This window comes from Dendropsophus ebraccatus, chromosome 5 (genome assembly GCF_027789765.1).
Source record: "Dendropsophus ebraccatus isolate aDenEbr1 chromosome 5, aDenEbr1.pat, whole genome shotgun sequence".
Lineage (NCBI taxonomy): Eukaryota > Metazoa > Chordata > Amphibia > Anura > Hylidae > Dendropsophus > Dendropsophus ebraccatus.
Window position 1 is genome coordinate 152339335 of NC_091458.1, and position 14957 is coordinate 152354291.

General features: G+C 45.8%; 1 protein-coding gene across 4 annotated transcripts in view; it reads left to right on the forward strand.

Moving 5' to 3' along the window:
* Positions 1-14957, forward strand: part of SH3D21 (SH3 domain containing 21) — a 57403-nt gene that overhangs the window by 9574 nt on the left and 32872 nt on the right. For 3 of the 4 annotated variants that reach the window (XM_069971676.1, XM_069971675.1, XM_069971674.1), the window contains exons 2-9: positions 3754-3914; positions 6327-6393; positions 7966-8078; positions 8802-8892; positions 9980-10056; positions 10844-10877; positions 11524-11592; positions 11686-11754. In XM_069971676.1, coding sequence (XP_069827777.1) covers positions 3754-3914; positions 6327-6393; positions 7966-8078; positions 8802-8892; positions 9980-10056; positions 10844-10877; positions 11524-11592; positions 11686-11754 — 681 coding nt within the window. The remainder of the gene's footprint in view (positions 1-3753; positions 3915-6326; positions 6394-7965; positions 8079-8801; positions 8893-9979; positions 10057-10843; positions 10878-11523; positions 11593-11685; positions 11755-14957) is intronic. The other variant, XM_069971677.1, reaches the window with a different exon arrangement.

The window sequence follows — 14957 nt, forward strand, 5'->3', positions numbered from 1 at the left end:
ACCTCCATCATACTGAGTATAAGATGGTGGAAAAGCTGAGTGACCTCCATATACTGACTACAGGATCCTGGGAAAGCTGGGTGACCTCCATTATACTGACTACAGGATGCTGGGAAAGCTGGGTGACCTCCATTATACACTGACATACAGGATGCTTGGAAAGCTGGGCGACCACATCATACTGATTACAGGATGCTGGGAAAGCTGGGTGACCTCCATTATACTGACTACAGGATGCTGGGAAAGCTGGGTGACCACATCATACTGATTACAGGATGCTGGGAAAGCTGTGTGACCTCCATTATACTGACTACAAGATGCTGGGAAAGCTAGGTGACCTCAATTATACTGACTACAGGATGCTGGGAAAGCTGGGTGACCTCCATTATACTGACTACAAGATGCTGGAAAGCTGGGCGACCTCCATTATACTGACTCCAGGATGCTGGGAAAGCTGGGTGACCACATCATACTGATTACAGGATGTTGGGAAAGCTGGGTGACCTTCATTATACTGACTACAGGATGCTGGGGAGGCTGGGTGACCTCCATTATACTGACTACAGGATGCTGGGAAAGCTGGGTGACCTCCATCATACTGAGTACCAGATGCTGGGAAAGCTGGGTGACCACATCATACTGATTACAGGATGCTTGGAAAGCTGGGTGACCTCCATTATACTGACTACAAGATGCTGGAAAACTGGGTGACCTCCATTATACTGACTACAGGATGCTGGGAAAGCTGGGTGACCACATCATACTGATTACAGGATGCTGGGAAAGCTGGGTGACTGCCATTATACTGACTACAGGATGCTGGGAAAGCTGGGTGACCTCCATCATACTGAGTACCAGATGCTGGGAAAGCTGAGTGACCTCCATCATGCTGACTACAGGATGCTGGGAAAGCTGGGTGACCTCCATTATACTGACTACAGGATGCTGGGAAAGCTGGGTGACCTCCATTATACTGACTACAGGATAATGGGAAAGCTGGGTGACTACATCATACTGATTACAGGATGCTTGGAAAGCTGGGTGACCTCCATTATACTGACTATAAGATGCTGGAAAGCTGGGTGACTTCCATTATACTGACTACAGGATACTGGGAAAGCTGGGTGACCACATCATACTGATTACAGGATGCTGGGAAAGCTGGGTGACTGCCATTATACTGACCACAGGATGCTGGGAAAGCTGGGTGACCTCCATCATAACGAGTACCAGATGCTGGGAAAGCTGAGTGACCTCCATCATGCTGACTACAGGATGCTGGGAAAGCTGGGTGACCTCCATTATACTGACTACAGGATGCTGGGAAAGCTGGGTGACCTCCATTATACTGACTACAGGATGCTGGGAAAGCTGGGTGACCTCCATTATACTGACTACAGGATAATGGGAAAGCTGGGTGACTACATCATACTGATTATAGGATGCTTGGAAAGCTGGGTGACCTCCATTATACTGACTACAAGATGCTGGAAAGCTGGGTGACCTCCATTATACTGACTACAGGATGCTGGGAAAACTGGGTGACCACATCATACTGATTACAGGATGCTGGGAAAGCTGGGTGACTGCCATTATACTGACTACAGGATGCTGGAAAAGCTGGGTGACCTCCATCATACTGAGTACTAGATGCTGGGAAAGCTGAGTGACCTCCATCATACTGACTACAGGATGCTGGGAAAGCTTGGTGACTGCCATTATACTGATTACAGAATGCTGGGAGAGCTGGGTGACCTGAGTATACAGAGAGGGGACAGGAGATCCCCCTCACCCATGTACTTTTCAGGGCCTGGTGCCCATACAGACCATATGGGAAGGGGTACAGGATCCCATCTCCCCTTGCAATACTGCTTACTAGGCAATGGTGCAGGGGAGAGGGGATACTGTATAATTCATAATAAACATCCCACATAGATACTGCTCAGGTGGATGCCCCCGACCCGCAAGACTCCGCCCCCGCAACTTTTGCCCCACCCACTTTCACCCACCACGACCCCCCCTAGGCAGGAGGGGGCGGTCTGTCCTCTCTTCCAGGGCAGTGGGCAGCCCTCACAGAACCTTGCTGTGAGCTGTGCTGCCTGCTCCATTAGTGAAGGAGCCACACAAGTCAGCCTCCACACCCTCTCCCACAGCGATCGTGGCTTCGCCCCCGCGACAATGGCCCCCGCCCACTCACCAGTGACCACCGGCCTTTTTGACATCCAGCTGCCGCAGCCCTTGATGTGCTGGGGGGACCGGCCCGGGGACATATGCCCCCCTGCCCAGCCCACCCTCCTATTGTCCCTTTTTTGGTGGTGTCCTATGGAATACAGATTAAATTCCTAAATGATAAAAGGGGCCCCCAATTCCACTCTGGGCCGATGGCGGCTTTTTTTTTTTTCCTTTGTTCTTTTTTTTTTTATTATTATTATTATTATTATTATTATCTGTACCATGAGAAAAAAAGTTACTGTTAGCCCTCCTTCTCTCCTAGTGGTGATTGATTCCATTGATTCTAATGGAGCCGCGTCATAGAGGGGTGGGGGTTTCCTCCCACTGACGGCCGACTGGGCTGTCTCCAGTGCTTCACCCCTGGCTGGTGCCCGTGAATATAGCAGCGCCATTCACGGAACAGCGGCAACGGCTTCCCTGCACCATCGCTGTTCTATTCATGGGCAAAACTTAAAGGGATTATCCAGTGCTACAAAAACATGGCCACTTTTCCCCCTCTCTTGTCACCATATTACACAGAACGATAGTCGTTTGTTACTACGATCGTTTCCCGGAACCATGTGGAATTACACTGAACGAATGCGGAATAACAGCGAACGATTAATGATGACTTTGGTGTCCGCTCCAAATGGACGATGGACGATTTCTCATTGGTCGTTTAATTGTTTCTTGCAGTTACACAAAACGATTATCAGTAAAATTTGAAGGATATAACGATAAACATGAATATCGTCCCCTGTACTCACGGAGGAGCTGGATTGTATTGTTTGCATATCATCCCCTATTGTTATTTACTGTGTCTGAAATATCGTTTTTCTTAAAGCGAATGTACCACTAGGTGTTTTTTTACATGAACGGACTGTCGCCGGTACAAGGGTGCTGGGGACGCATTTTTTTATACCGCCGCCCAGTTCCTGCGTAAGGCATTGGTCTATAACGGAGCACCGGCCCGGCATGGAGCACTGGGGACGGGCCTACCAGCTCCCAGTGTGATGATGTCTCCTTCCCTTCTGTGACGCAGCTCCATTGATTCAAGTGCAGTTTTAAAGGGGTACACCAGCGATTTTTTTTCTTTTACCTCAACTGTTGTCAGAAAAAGGCAGATATTTCTAATTTACTTCTATTTAAAAAAAAAAAACTCCAGTCTTATCAGCTGCTGTATGTCCTGCAGTAAGTGGTGTATTCTCTCTGCTGCCACCTCTGTCCATTTCAGGAACTGTCCAGGGCAGCAGCAAATCCACATAGAAAACCTCTCCTGCTCTGGACAGTTCCTGACATGGACAGAGGTGGCAGCAGAGAGCACTGTGTCAGAGTGGAGAGAATACACCATTTCCTGCAGGACATACAGCAGCTGATAAGTACTGGAAGACTTGACATTTGTAATAGTAGTAAATTGCAAATGTATATAACTTCCTGGCACCAGTTGATTTAAAAGAAAAAGATTCTCCCCCAGTATTAAAAAAACCCCTGAATTTAAGGCAGTGAATAATCCGGTATTATTCCTTGTCCTTTCGGTTACAGGAGACATGTTGGCCCTTGTGGACTTCCATGGGCAGCTTGACGATGAATTAACCCTCAAAGCTGGTGAAGTCATAAGAAATGTTAAGAAAACCGGTGAAGAAGGATGGCTGGAGGGAGAAACCAATGGGAAGAGGGGGGTCTTTCCTCAAATATTTGTCAAGGTACAGAAATCAATGTATTGCTAATTCCTGACTTTTCTCTCACCTGGGTGTAAATCCAGTTTTTCTACCTTACTTTATAATAGATTTCTTGGTTATTGGTACAGTGAAAAATGCTTTTTATAATTGTCAGATTGTGCCACCTGGGCGGGGCTTCACGGCAACTGCACCATTTTGCCCCGCCCACATCAGCACAGTAGGCCCCACCCCTCCACCTATTCTTCCACTTTTACTACACTTATTATATATATAGCTGCTTTTCTACACCATTTCCAAGACTGCGATGACTAGATACAGCATGCACAATGGGAGGGGATGGAAAGAAGGCTCCAGTTCTCACCATGTTGTGCACAAATTATTGACAAAAATGATGGCCCCCATACTCACTATAAACAAGCCAATATTAGACTATTGCTGCTCCTTAAAGGGGTACTTTGGAGGGAAAAATTTTTTTCAAATTAACTGGTGTCAGAAAGTTATACAGATTTGTAAAATATCAATCTTTTCAGTACTTATCAGCTGCTGTTTGTCCTGCAGGAAGTGGTGTATTCTTTCCAGTCTGACACAGTGCTCTCTGCTGTTACCTCTGTCCATGTCAGGAACTGTCCAGAGCAGGAGAGGTTTTCTGTTTCAATATATTTATTGGATTTTTTAACATATTTTTAATGACAGTTGTACACCATTAAGCAGTGCAACATAGATATCCAACAAAGAACAGGAAAATGTTACAATAAACAATAGACACAGTAAAGCAGAGAATATCGCAGGTACACACTACAGAGACATGCTATATGTATATAATTGCAAGGTAGAAATAGCAGGTTTCAGTAGGAATTATGCTATATAGGTAGCTAATAATAAGCAGGTAGGTAACTGACCACCACGGTCAGTCGTTTTAAATGACATAACTAAATTTCGTTGTGCGTGTAACAAGAACACAGATAAGTATAAGATTATAAGTAGAAATGTAAGGTGTGATAATGCAAGCAGACGATCATTAAGGTGTGGTAAGGTGTATAACAAGTGAGCGCTATTACTCCAGTATGATGCTGTTATGGCTGCTTAAGAAATATGGCCTCAAAAAGCTGGGTGTAATTAAACATAGAGCAGACCAAAGAAAAAGCGTATGCATGGCTGCTTATATACAACTATAGATATTGTGAGATGATAGCGTTCTGTCTCTTATCACAAAAATAAGCTTCTATACGAGCTATGCAGAAATAGGTAACTACACACACGATTCGAATATATACATAGAAGAAAGAACAGCGTGTTGTACTAACAAATATTAGTCACGCAGATTGGGTGGGGCATATAGTCCGGCCAATGCCAGAGTTCATTAAGGAGGTATAGAACACCAAGGTGTAGAAGGCAACCTCCCGTCCGATAATGCCTAATATTGACCGTTGTTAGATTGCCAGGAGTTCCATAGTTGCATCCCTTCCTCCGGGCTTGAGATCCTGTAGGCAACGTCCCCTTTAAATACGATGAGATGAGTGGGAGATCGCCACTTATATGAGACATGGTTGTCTCTTAGCATTTTGGTGAGAGCGGAAAAGGACTTGCGCCACTGTAAAGTTCCTGGAGATAAATCTGAGAACACTGATATCCGCTGGTATTCGTCTGGTAAACTCTCTGCCTTTCTAGTAGCGTCCAAGAATGCCGATTTAACATGAAGAAAATGAACGCGTACGATTACGTCTCTTGGAGTGTCCATAGGTAGATGTCTGGGTCTGGGGACCCTTCGGGCCCAATCCACAATCATTTCTTTATTGGCACATTTGGGTAAGACTGTTTTGATAAACTTTTGAATATGCAGGAGAGGTTTTCTATGGGGATTTGCTGCTGCTCTGGACAGTTCCTGACATGGACAGAGATGGCAGCAGAGAGCACTGTGTCAGACTGGAAAGAATACCCCACTTCCTGCAGGACATACAGCAACTGATAAGTACTGGAAGACTGGAGATTTTTAAACAGAAGTAATTTACAAATCTATATAACTTTCTGACACCAGTCTATTTTGAAAACCTTATTATACTGCAGGGCCGGAGTACCCCTTTAATGGTAAAGCATGGATAAACAGATTGTCCCCAACGTGACCAACAATGTGGATGAGGGGATGGGGTTATTTTCCTTATCTCTGAAAACAAAGATTTATATGTGAACTTTTTTAAACTTCTTATTTCTTTGAGTCTGACGTTGTAGCTGGCTGTGCCAAGGATCCTTTTAGAGGAGGTGATATCAGGGCTATAAAACAGGAAGCCTGTATTGTTTTACTGCGTATTGTTTCGGCCTGGGATAAAAAAGAAGCCTTAGCGGAGTAATAATACCGCAGCTGAGACTCATTGTTATACTGACTGCACATAACACAGCATCCCGCCCCTGATTCCTCACATTCTTCTATATCGGCTACAGGAAATTCCTTCGTTTTTTCTGAACGATAACGGTCAGAGGTTTCCAAGATCCATCAGGAAAGTCAATGGTAAGAGAAACTTTTTTTTTTTAAAGGTAAAGTTGTTAAACAATTACCCTGCTATTCATGAGCTGAAACAAGGGCCCCATTACACGGAGTGAAAAACGGCCAATTCGACTGATTATTGCTCTGTGTAATAGAGACAACGTTCAGCCGATGACAACGATTATCGTGTAATAGTGATGCTCGGCCGACAGCTGAGGATTGTGTAAAAAAAACCTGTATACATGGTCCTGGGGTTCTTCTGGCCTCTGCTTACTTCCTGTTGCCACCGCTGCAGCTTCAGAGCAGGTCTATGAAGTGATAGACCGCTCAGCCAATCACTGACCGCAGCAGTCCCGGCCAATGATTGGCTAAGTGGCCTGTCAGTTCAGAGACCTGCTCTGAAGCTACAGCGGCGGCTCAGAGGGCAGAAGAACACCGAGACTATAGACAGGTATTGTATACAGTTTAAGGGCAAGAGCTGCACAGACATCGTTAAAAATGTCTGTGCAGCTCTTGCTAATCGATTCTAGAACTAGAATATATAGTAAACTTGATAAGCTAGCATCGATCTAGCTTCCTCCACAATATTAAATGAATCACTGCAACCACACCAAACCGATCTGCAAACTAAAACCAAAACCCATCAGAAAACAAATTTTCTAGCCTATAACCACTTAAAGGGGTACTCCAGTGGGGGGGCCCTTTTTTTTACTGGGACCGGTGAGGAGGTGGCCGAGGAAAAAGACGTCCACTCACCTCCTTGGTTCCAACGGCAGGTCCCGCATCGTGGCGCTCCGGTTCCCGGCCGCTTCCGGGTGTCTGGCGCGGCGGGCCCGAGACGTGACGTCTCAGGTCCGCTCAGCCACTCAGTGAAGGAGGCGGGATCCGTTTCAAGTCCGCTCAGATCCCGCCTCCTTCACTGAGTGGCTGAGCGGACCTGAGACGTCACGTCTCGGGCCCGCCGCGTCAGACACCCGGAAGCGGCCAGGAACCGTGCACCGAAGCGCCGTGATGCGGGACCTGCCGCTGGAACCGCTGGTCCCAGTAAAAAAGTGCCCCCCCACTGGAGTACCCCTTTAATCTCTGCTATTGCCCCTTTCTCTGCTAAGGACACAAAAATCTGTGTGTGAGCTTTTCTCTTCATCTCCCCCCCCCCGTCCCTTCCAAGACAAGTCCCTGGCAGGCTGTATCTGAAACTTTGTAGCTTCTTTTTATTGGCGGAATGGTTAATCTGAGGTCAAGTTGCTGAATTCACTGTGATTAAGCCTTACAGGGTTACAAAGTTGCTACAAAGTTGCAGATAGGGACTTTTTTTTTACATCAGCTGTCTCAGAAGGGAGGGGGAGACAGAGAGAAAAGCTCTCACACATGTTATGTGTCTTCAGCAGAAAGCAGCAGCTCAGAACTGGGGGAAGGAGACTGATTACATAATAAAAAGTATGGAAGGAATTTTTAGTCTCACCATGGGCGGCAACATATCAAAAGTTACGTTTGAGCGGAAAACCCCTTTAATGTCAAAGAAGTGAGCAACCTCTAATGTTCCCTTAATACATTTTTTTCCCCCTCCCTCTAATCCTAATCGTCTTTATTATGTAGCTTGTCCTCAGAAGAAGAAACAGCGTTGGTGTCGGGCAGAGTACGCATACAGCCCCGGTAAGCCGGATGAATTGGAGCTCATTGCCGGAGAAGTTCTGGAAGTTCTAGAAGAGGTAAATTCAATTCTTTTATTTCACGCTACTGCATAGAGATTCTAGGGATAAAGCACTCACCCTAATCACTAGAACAATCTGTATGTGTAGACAATATGGCACAGACCATAGATTCTCTGATACGGACTTCCTGAGCGAGCCACAAGTGATCTACAGCTACAAACCATCATAGATGACATCGATAACTGCAGATTAATAGTAAAGAACAGCATCTAAAGATATAAAAGCTACAAAATACAGGAAATTATAGACTGAGATAGCTGAAATGTCAGACACAGATGCTTATTTCTGAAGAACATCCTTCTAATTCCCAATAAAAGACATAAGTTCTGCAACTTGCCAACACTCCTCGGCTATGCTCCCACTTCGGGAACATATCGGGGGAACGCTGCCATCTTGTTCAATAGATGGCTGCTAAAAAAGTTATGTAAATTTATGTAAATTGTGTTTTTTATTAGAGGTCATCTTTTTAACGAGACGATAACGTTCTCCGGATATGTTCCCGATGAGTGGGCCTATATGTGTAGGTGGACTCTCTCAGATTCATGTAGAGCGTGAGGGTCATCATCTAACGCCAACTGTACTAACGGAGCCACCGCTTTCTCAATGTTGCTACAAATGGGAATACCCCTTTGAGCTCCACCGTTCATGCCGCTCTTACATTTTGAACTGTAAACGACCTTTAAGAGAAGCATTGAGCAATTTCTTTGTGTATTCTACCAGATTGAAGATGGTTGGTGGCTGGGCAAAAAAGGAGATTTAGTTGGAGCCTTTCCATCCAACTTTGTGCAAGAAATTTCCGAGCCTCCTTCAGGTATGACCGATGTGGTAAACAGAATATTTAAGGAAGATTTCACACCAGTTTAAATCATTCAAAGTGTTACTATTAGGGATGGTCCGAACCCGGCTGAATCGGCTGTACCCGAACGCTCGGCATCGGATTCCCGCTGTCTGTTGGGTGGATACAGCGGGAGGACCGCCTGGAAAACTGGGATACAGCCTATAGCTATGGCTGTATACCAGTTTTCCAGGCGTTCCTCCCGCTGGATCCGCCCGCTGCACGGAGCGGGCAGACAGCGGTAATTATTGCGGAGGGTTCGGGTTCGTTCAACCATCCGGACCATCCCTAGTTACGATCATAGAAAAAACTTCACGTCATAGATACATCATCTCATGTGACTAAGGGCCCTATTCCACAGGAACGATAATCGGCCCCATTTGGCCGATTATTGCTCGGTGAATAGAGAGAATGATCAGCCGATGATTGTGTCATCGGCTGATCGTTCATTTAGGGCCAGACCTAAAATCATCGTTCCCTCACCGTGCATCGCTACGGTGGAATAGCGGTGCGCGGCAGGCGACCGAAGATTTGAGAAGCACAATACATTACCTGCAGGGCTTCTCCTCCGCTCTGTCTTCCTCCCCGGGTCGTAGCTTCAGAATGGCCTGTCAGCTGACGGAGCGCTCAGCCAATCACAGGGTGGGATCGCCGCATGGGACCCGGGGGGGAAGACAGAGCGGAGGAGAAACCCTACAGGTAATGTATTGTGCAAGGGCTGCAAGGACATCGGAAACGATGTCCCTGCAGACCTCACTCAACGATTATCGGGCCGGGGAATAGGCCCAGTAAATGAGCGTCGATCTAGCAGATCGGGGCTCGTTTACATCGTTGATCAGGCCCTGCTCGGCCCGTGGAATAGGACCCTAAGACAGAGTTTAAAGGGGTTATCCAGAGAGCAGAAGACGGCTGAAGCCTTCGTGGTGAGTGCCTCATCTCTACAAGGACTTGTTTGACATTACTGGTAAAAATACATTTCCTAAACTCAACATTTATGTTCTCAAACATTTCTTTTCAATCCTCCTGGTTTATTGTGTTTGATCTTCGTTTCTCTTCTTTTCAGATAAGATTTTAAAGAAAAACAATAAGCAAAGACCAAAAATGATGGAAATAAACTTTACCCCTACCGGAGACAACACGGTAAGATGGTGAAGATTGTGATAGTCATCATACATGATGCAGTATGGGCAGCGTACAATATGAGATGGCGATCCAGAAATGCTGCCTTGTTTTAGAGTAGGGATGGGGAACCTTCAGCTCTCTAGCTGTGGCTAAACTACAACTCCCATCATGCCTGGACAGCCAAAGCTTTAGCTCTCCAGGCATGATGGTAATTGTAGTTTTGCAACAGCTGGAGTGCTGAAGGTTCCCCATCCTTGTTTAGGTGATTGTCAACAGATCAAGACCACCTGGACCATCTTTTATTTTTTTTTTATAGGATACATGTTTTTACCAAGGCAAAAGAAAAATTGCTTACTGTATCAATTAAAGGGGAACTCCAGTGATTTTTTTAATCAACTGGTGTCAGAAAGTTGTATAGATTTGTAAATGACTTGTATTTAAAAACTCAAGTCTTCCAGTACTTATCAGCTTCTGTATGTCCTGCAGGGAGTGGTGTATTCTTTCCAGTCTGACACAGCGCTCTCTGCTGCCGCCTCTGTCCATGTCAGGAACTGTCCAGAGCAGCAGCAAATCCCCATAGTAAACCTCTCCTGCTCTGGACAGTTCTGGTCACGGACAGAGGGGGAAGCAAAGAGCACTGTGTCAGACTGGAAAGAATACACCACTTCTTGCAGGACATACAGCAGCTGATAAGTACTGGAAGACTTTAAATTTGAGTTTGTGGTTGCTATGAAAGTCACCTATCACAATCTACCTATCTAGCTGTCTTTTTTATGTCCATTATATATATGTGTGTATTTTCCAGGTGAAAAACAATGATGCAGTGAATAACATCAAAGGTAAAACACTCTTATAAAACAATGCATTGATAGCAAAACAATCATTCAAGAAAATCAAAGAAAATATTCTTGCAATGCATTTATATTTTTGTTTAAAAGGCCTAACCAAATTTTCAGTTTATAATGAGTTAATAAAGATGGCGTCTGCACAATTTAATACACATACAAGAACAAAAAAAGGAGCCTATGCTTTCCTCTCCGCCATCACCCGGTGTCCTCCTACATTTCTCCGGGTTTCCCCAACTGATCACTGCAGATGCCGAGTAGAGATGGGCAAGTACTAAGATGCTCGGGCTCTCGATACTCGTGAGGAATATTTCCCGATGCTCGGTGCTCATTTCGCATAACGAACCCCATTAAAGTCAATGGGAAACTCGAGCATTTTTGCAGGGGACCAAAGCTCTGCACAGGGAAGGTTGCGTGAAAACCTGAAAACCTCAGAAAATGATGGAAACACCACGGAAATGGACAGGAAACAGCAGGGGCAGCATGTATGGACGTCTCTGGGATAGGTATAGCTGAACTACACATCCCAGCCAGCCAAGAGAATCTCAGCAACAGGACACATTGACTACTGACAGCAGTTTAGGGGGTAGTCGTATAGATTATGTGTGTAACCGGTGCTGTTTTTTTTTATTTTTTTAAGACACCACGTGCACAGGACTCAGCACAGTGAGGATAGGTATAGCTGAACTACAGATCCCAGCCAGCCAAGGTAATGTCAGCAACAGGACAAATTGACTACTGACAGCAGTTTTGGGGGTAGTCGTATAGATTATGTGTGTAACTGGTGCTGTTTTTTTTTAAGACACCACGTGCACAGGACAAAGCACAGTAAGGATAGGTATAGCTGAACTACAGATCCCAGCCAGCCAAGGTAATGTCAGCAACAGGACAAATTGCCTATTGAGTAGCCAAGAGTAGCAAAAAAAAAAAAATGTTTTGAAAATGTTAAGCCTTTAGGACGACTGTTGGGTTCTTGGTGTCGGATTCCTGCCTAACCGTACACTAATTCCCTGCCTAACACTCTCCCTAACAGACAGCGGCTCTCTCCCTAATCTCTTCCAGCCTGCGTCTGACACGAGCATCGCGGGACCTGATTCTTATATGCCAAGGTCATCTGATCTGGCCAGCCAATCACTGCTATCGACATGTAGGGTCCCCACGTGATGCTACAAGCTTCCAAAGACTCTTCTGCATGATGACTGGCTAAGAAAAAGCCGCCAAACATGCAGGAAGAGGAAGATGCCATTGTCTCGAGTATAACGAGATGCTCGTCAGAGTAACGAGCACCTTCGAGTACCCTAATACTCGAAGGAGTCCCAAGCTCGGACCAGCATGTTCGCTCATCTCTAATGCCGAGTGCTTCGCCAGCTTCTTTTGTGTATATTTACATATTACAGCAGGTTTTTTTGTTTCAAACAGCAACATTGCAACAAAAAAAGCTGGCGGGGGAGAAAGCAATTGGCATACTGCAGATCTATGCAAAGCTTAACTTCAAAGTTGGACAAACCTGCCAGACCAAAGTCTTCTACAGTCTGCTCATCTCTAGCTGCTAAATTAGCCCAGTATACCTCCCATACCTCATATATTATACCGCCTTTAGCCCTTCTTCACACACCCCTTTTTGTGGCTTTTTTTATAAGGAAATATGAAATGCACCATAAACAAATGTTTTTTTTTTTTTTTTTTGCTTGGGTGTGTGATTCGTTCCGGGACCGTGCTTGTAATCATAATCCACTCTTAAACCAAAGCAAATTTTCCCATAAGAAATCACTGATATGCAGACAATTCAATTAGTTCCACACCCTAAAAATAATGATTTTTATTCTGAATAACATGTAAAACAAATGAAACAAACAATGAGAAGCAGCTGAATATGTGATATTATAAGTTACTGTACAGTATAGCAATCAGCATGTGGTGTATAATGTATAGTAACTGTATAACCCTGATAACACAGCAGCAGTTTGTAGATACAGGATGGAGCTGCAGATCCCCATAATGCAGTAGCGTAGTACAACAGGCTAGAATAGAGAAGCAGGGCTGCTGTCAGAGGTCTGTGTGGTCACATGACAGCAGTGGGGAAGGGGGGGGGGGGGGGGGTGTTCAGCATGGACCAATCAGGAAAAGAAAATCACAGAGCTGTGCAGGAGACAGAAACTTTTCTCTACAGCAGTGTGTATAGCTGAGTGTGAGTGCAGGTACATTATAGTAGCAGTGTGTATAGCTGAGCTTAAGTCCAGCACATTATAGCAGCAGTGTGTATAGCTGAGTGTGAGTGCAGGTACATTATAGTAGCAGTGTGTATAGCTGAGTGTAAGTGCAGGCACAGTATAGCAGCAGTGTGTATAGCTGAGTGTGAGTGCAGGCACATTATAGCAGCAGTGTCTATAGCTGAGTGTGAGTGCAGGCACATTATAGCAGCAGTGTCTATAGATGAGTGTGAGTGCAGGCACATTATAGCAGAAATGGAGAGGATGGGAAACACAAGGACTGACAGAGACTGCAGGGAGCATGAATGAATGAGCAGGGCATATGTGAGCACAGTATAGCAGCACTTTCTATCCAGGGAGAGAGGGGTTACAGCTATGAAGAGATTACCTCCACAGTCCTGTCCCCTGATGCAAGCCCCAGCCTGAAGTGCCTGATCTGCCATGATTTGGAAGGTGAGGGAGACTTCCTGGGTCAGAGTACAGGGCTGTAGACCGCTATGCAGACCATACCCCTCCCCCGCTCTCCTCCCACCCAGTACAGGGAGCTCTTAAACCAAAGCAATGCTCTTAAACCAAGTTACAATTCTGAAAAACTGTGAGCTCTTCTTGCAAAACGCTCTTAATCCAAGTTACTCTTAAACCAAGGTACCACTGTATATATTAATGATACATCCTCCATGAACAATCATAACAATGCAATCACTAGTGTTCCATACAGCCAGACAAGCTTTCTTTTGTGCGTTCACTTCTGCTTGGTTTATATATAGAAGTGAAGGGCTTGGTTCCTAGGAAGGCTTGGCGTGGCGAGAACTGCTGTCATTTTACAATTATGCTTTCTAGCAAGATCAGACCTGCACAGAAGTGGTCGCTGATGCTACTTGATGAGGAGGAGGCCTCACCCATGGCATATAACAACCCAGCTATTTTAATGTGTCTAAGATGATGTTTTCAGATCCTTATCCTATTGTCATGTTCACATGGATCAGATTTCACCAGGATTTTAATGAGGTTTCTGCACCTAAATCCACTCACAATCATAGCTCCGAAGTGTCCCAATCCGGGACATTCACGGTTTTGGGGTGATGTCCCACCATCCAGATCAGCGCTTCAATTTGTCCCATAGTCAACCCCTTCCCCCACCATGGCATACAGTTGCATCATGATTCTGGAAAGGGGGCATAGAGAGGGGTGATGACGTGACTTCTCTCCATACCGGGTTGCCCCCGGCTGCTAACAGTAACTGTGCTATATTGAGGCACAGAGGAGGGACCGACTACTATATCGGGGCACAGAGGAGGACCTAACCACTATATTGGGGCACAGAGGAGGGCCTGACTACTATATGAGAGCACAGAAAAGTCTCTAGCTACTATATGGGGGCACAGAGGAGTGCCTGGCTACTATATGGGGGCACAGAAGAGTGCCCAGCTACTATATAGGGGACACAGAGGAGTGCCTGACTACTATATGGGGGGAACAGAGGGCCTAACCACTATATTGGGGCACAGAGGAGGGCCTGACTACTATATGGGAGTACAGAAGACTGCCTGGCTACTATATGGGGTTCACAGGGGAGTGCCTGGCTACTATATGGGGGCACAGAGGAATTCCCAGCTACTATAGGGGGGAACAGAGGAGTGCCCGGCTACTATACGGGGGCACAGAGGAGTGCCTGGCTTCTAAACGGGGGCACAGAATAGTGCCTGTCTACTATATGGGGGCACAGAGGAGTGCCTGGCTACTATATGGGGGCACAGAGGAGTGCCTGGCTACTATATAGGGGCACAGAGGAGTGCAGAGCTACTATATGGGGAACAGAGAAGTGCCTGGCTACTATATGGGGGCACAGAGGAGTGCCTGGCTA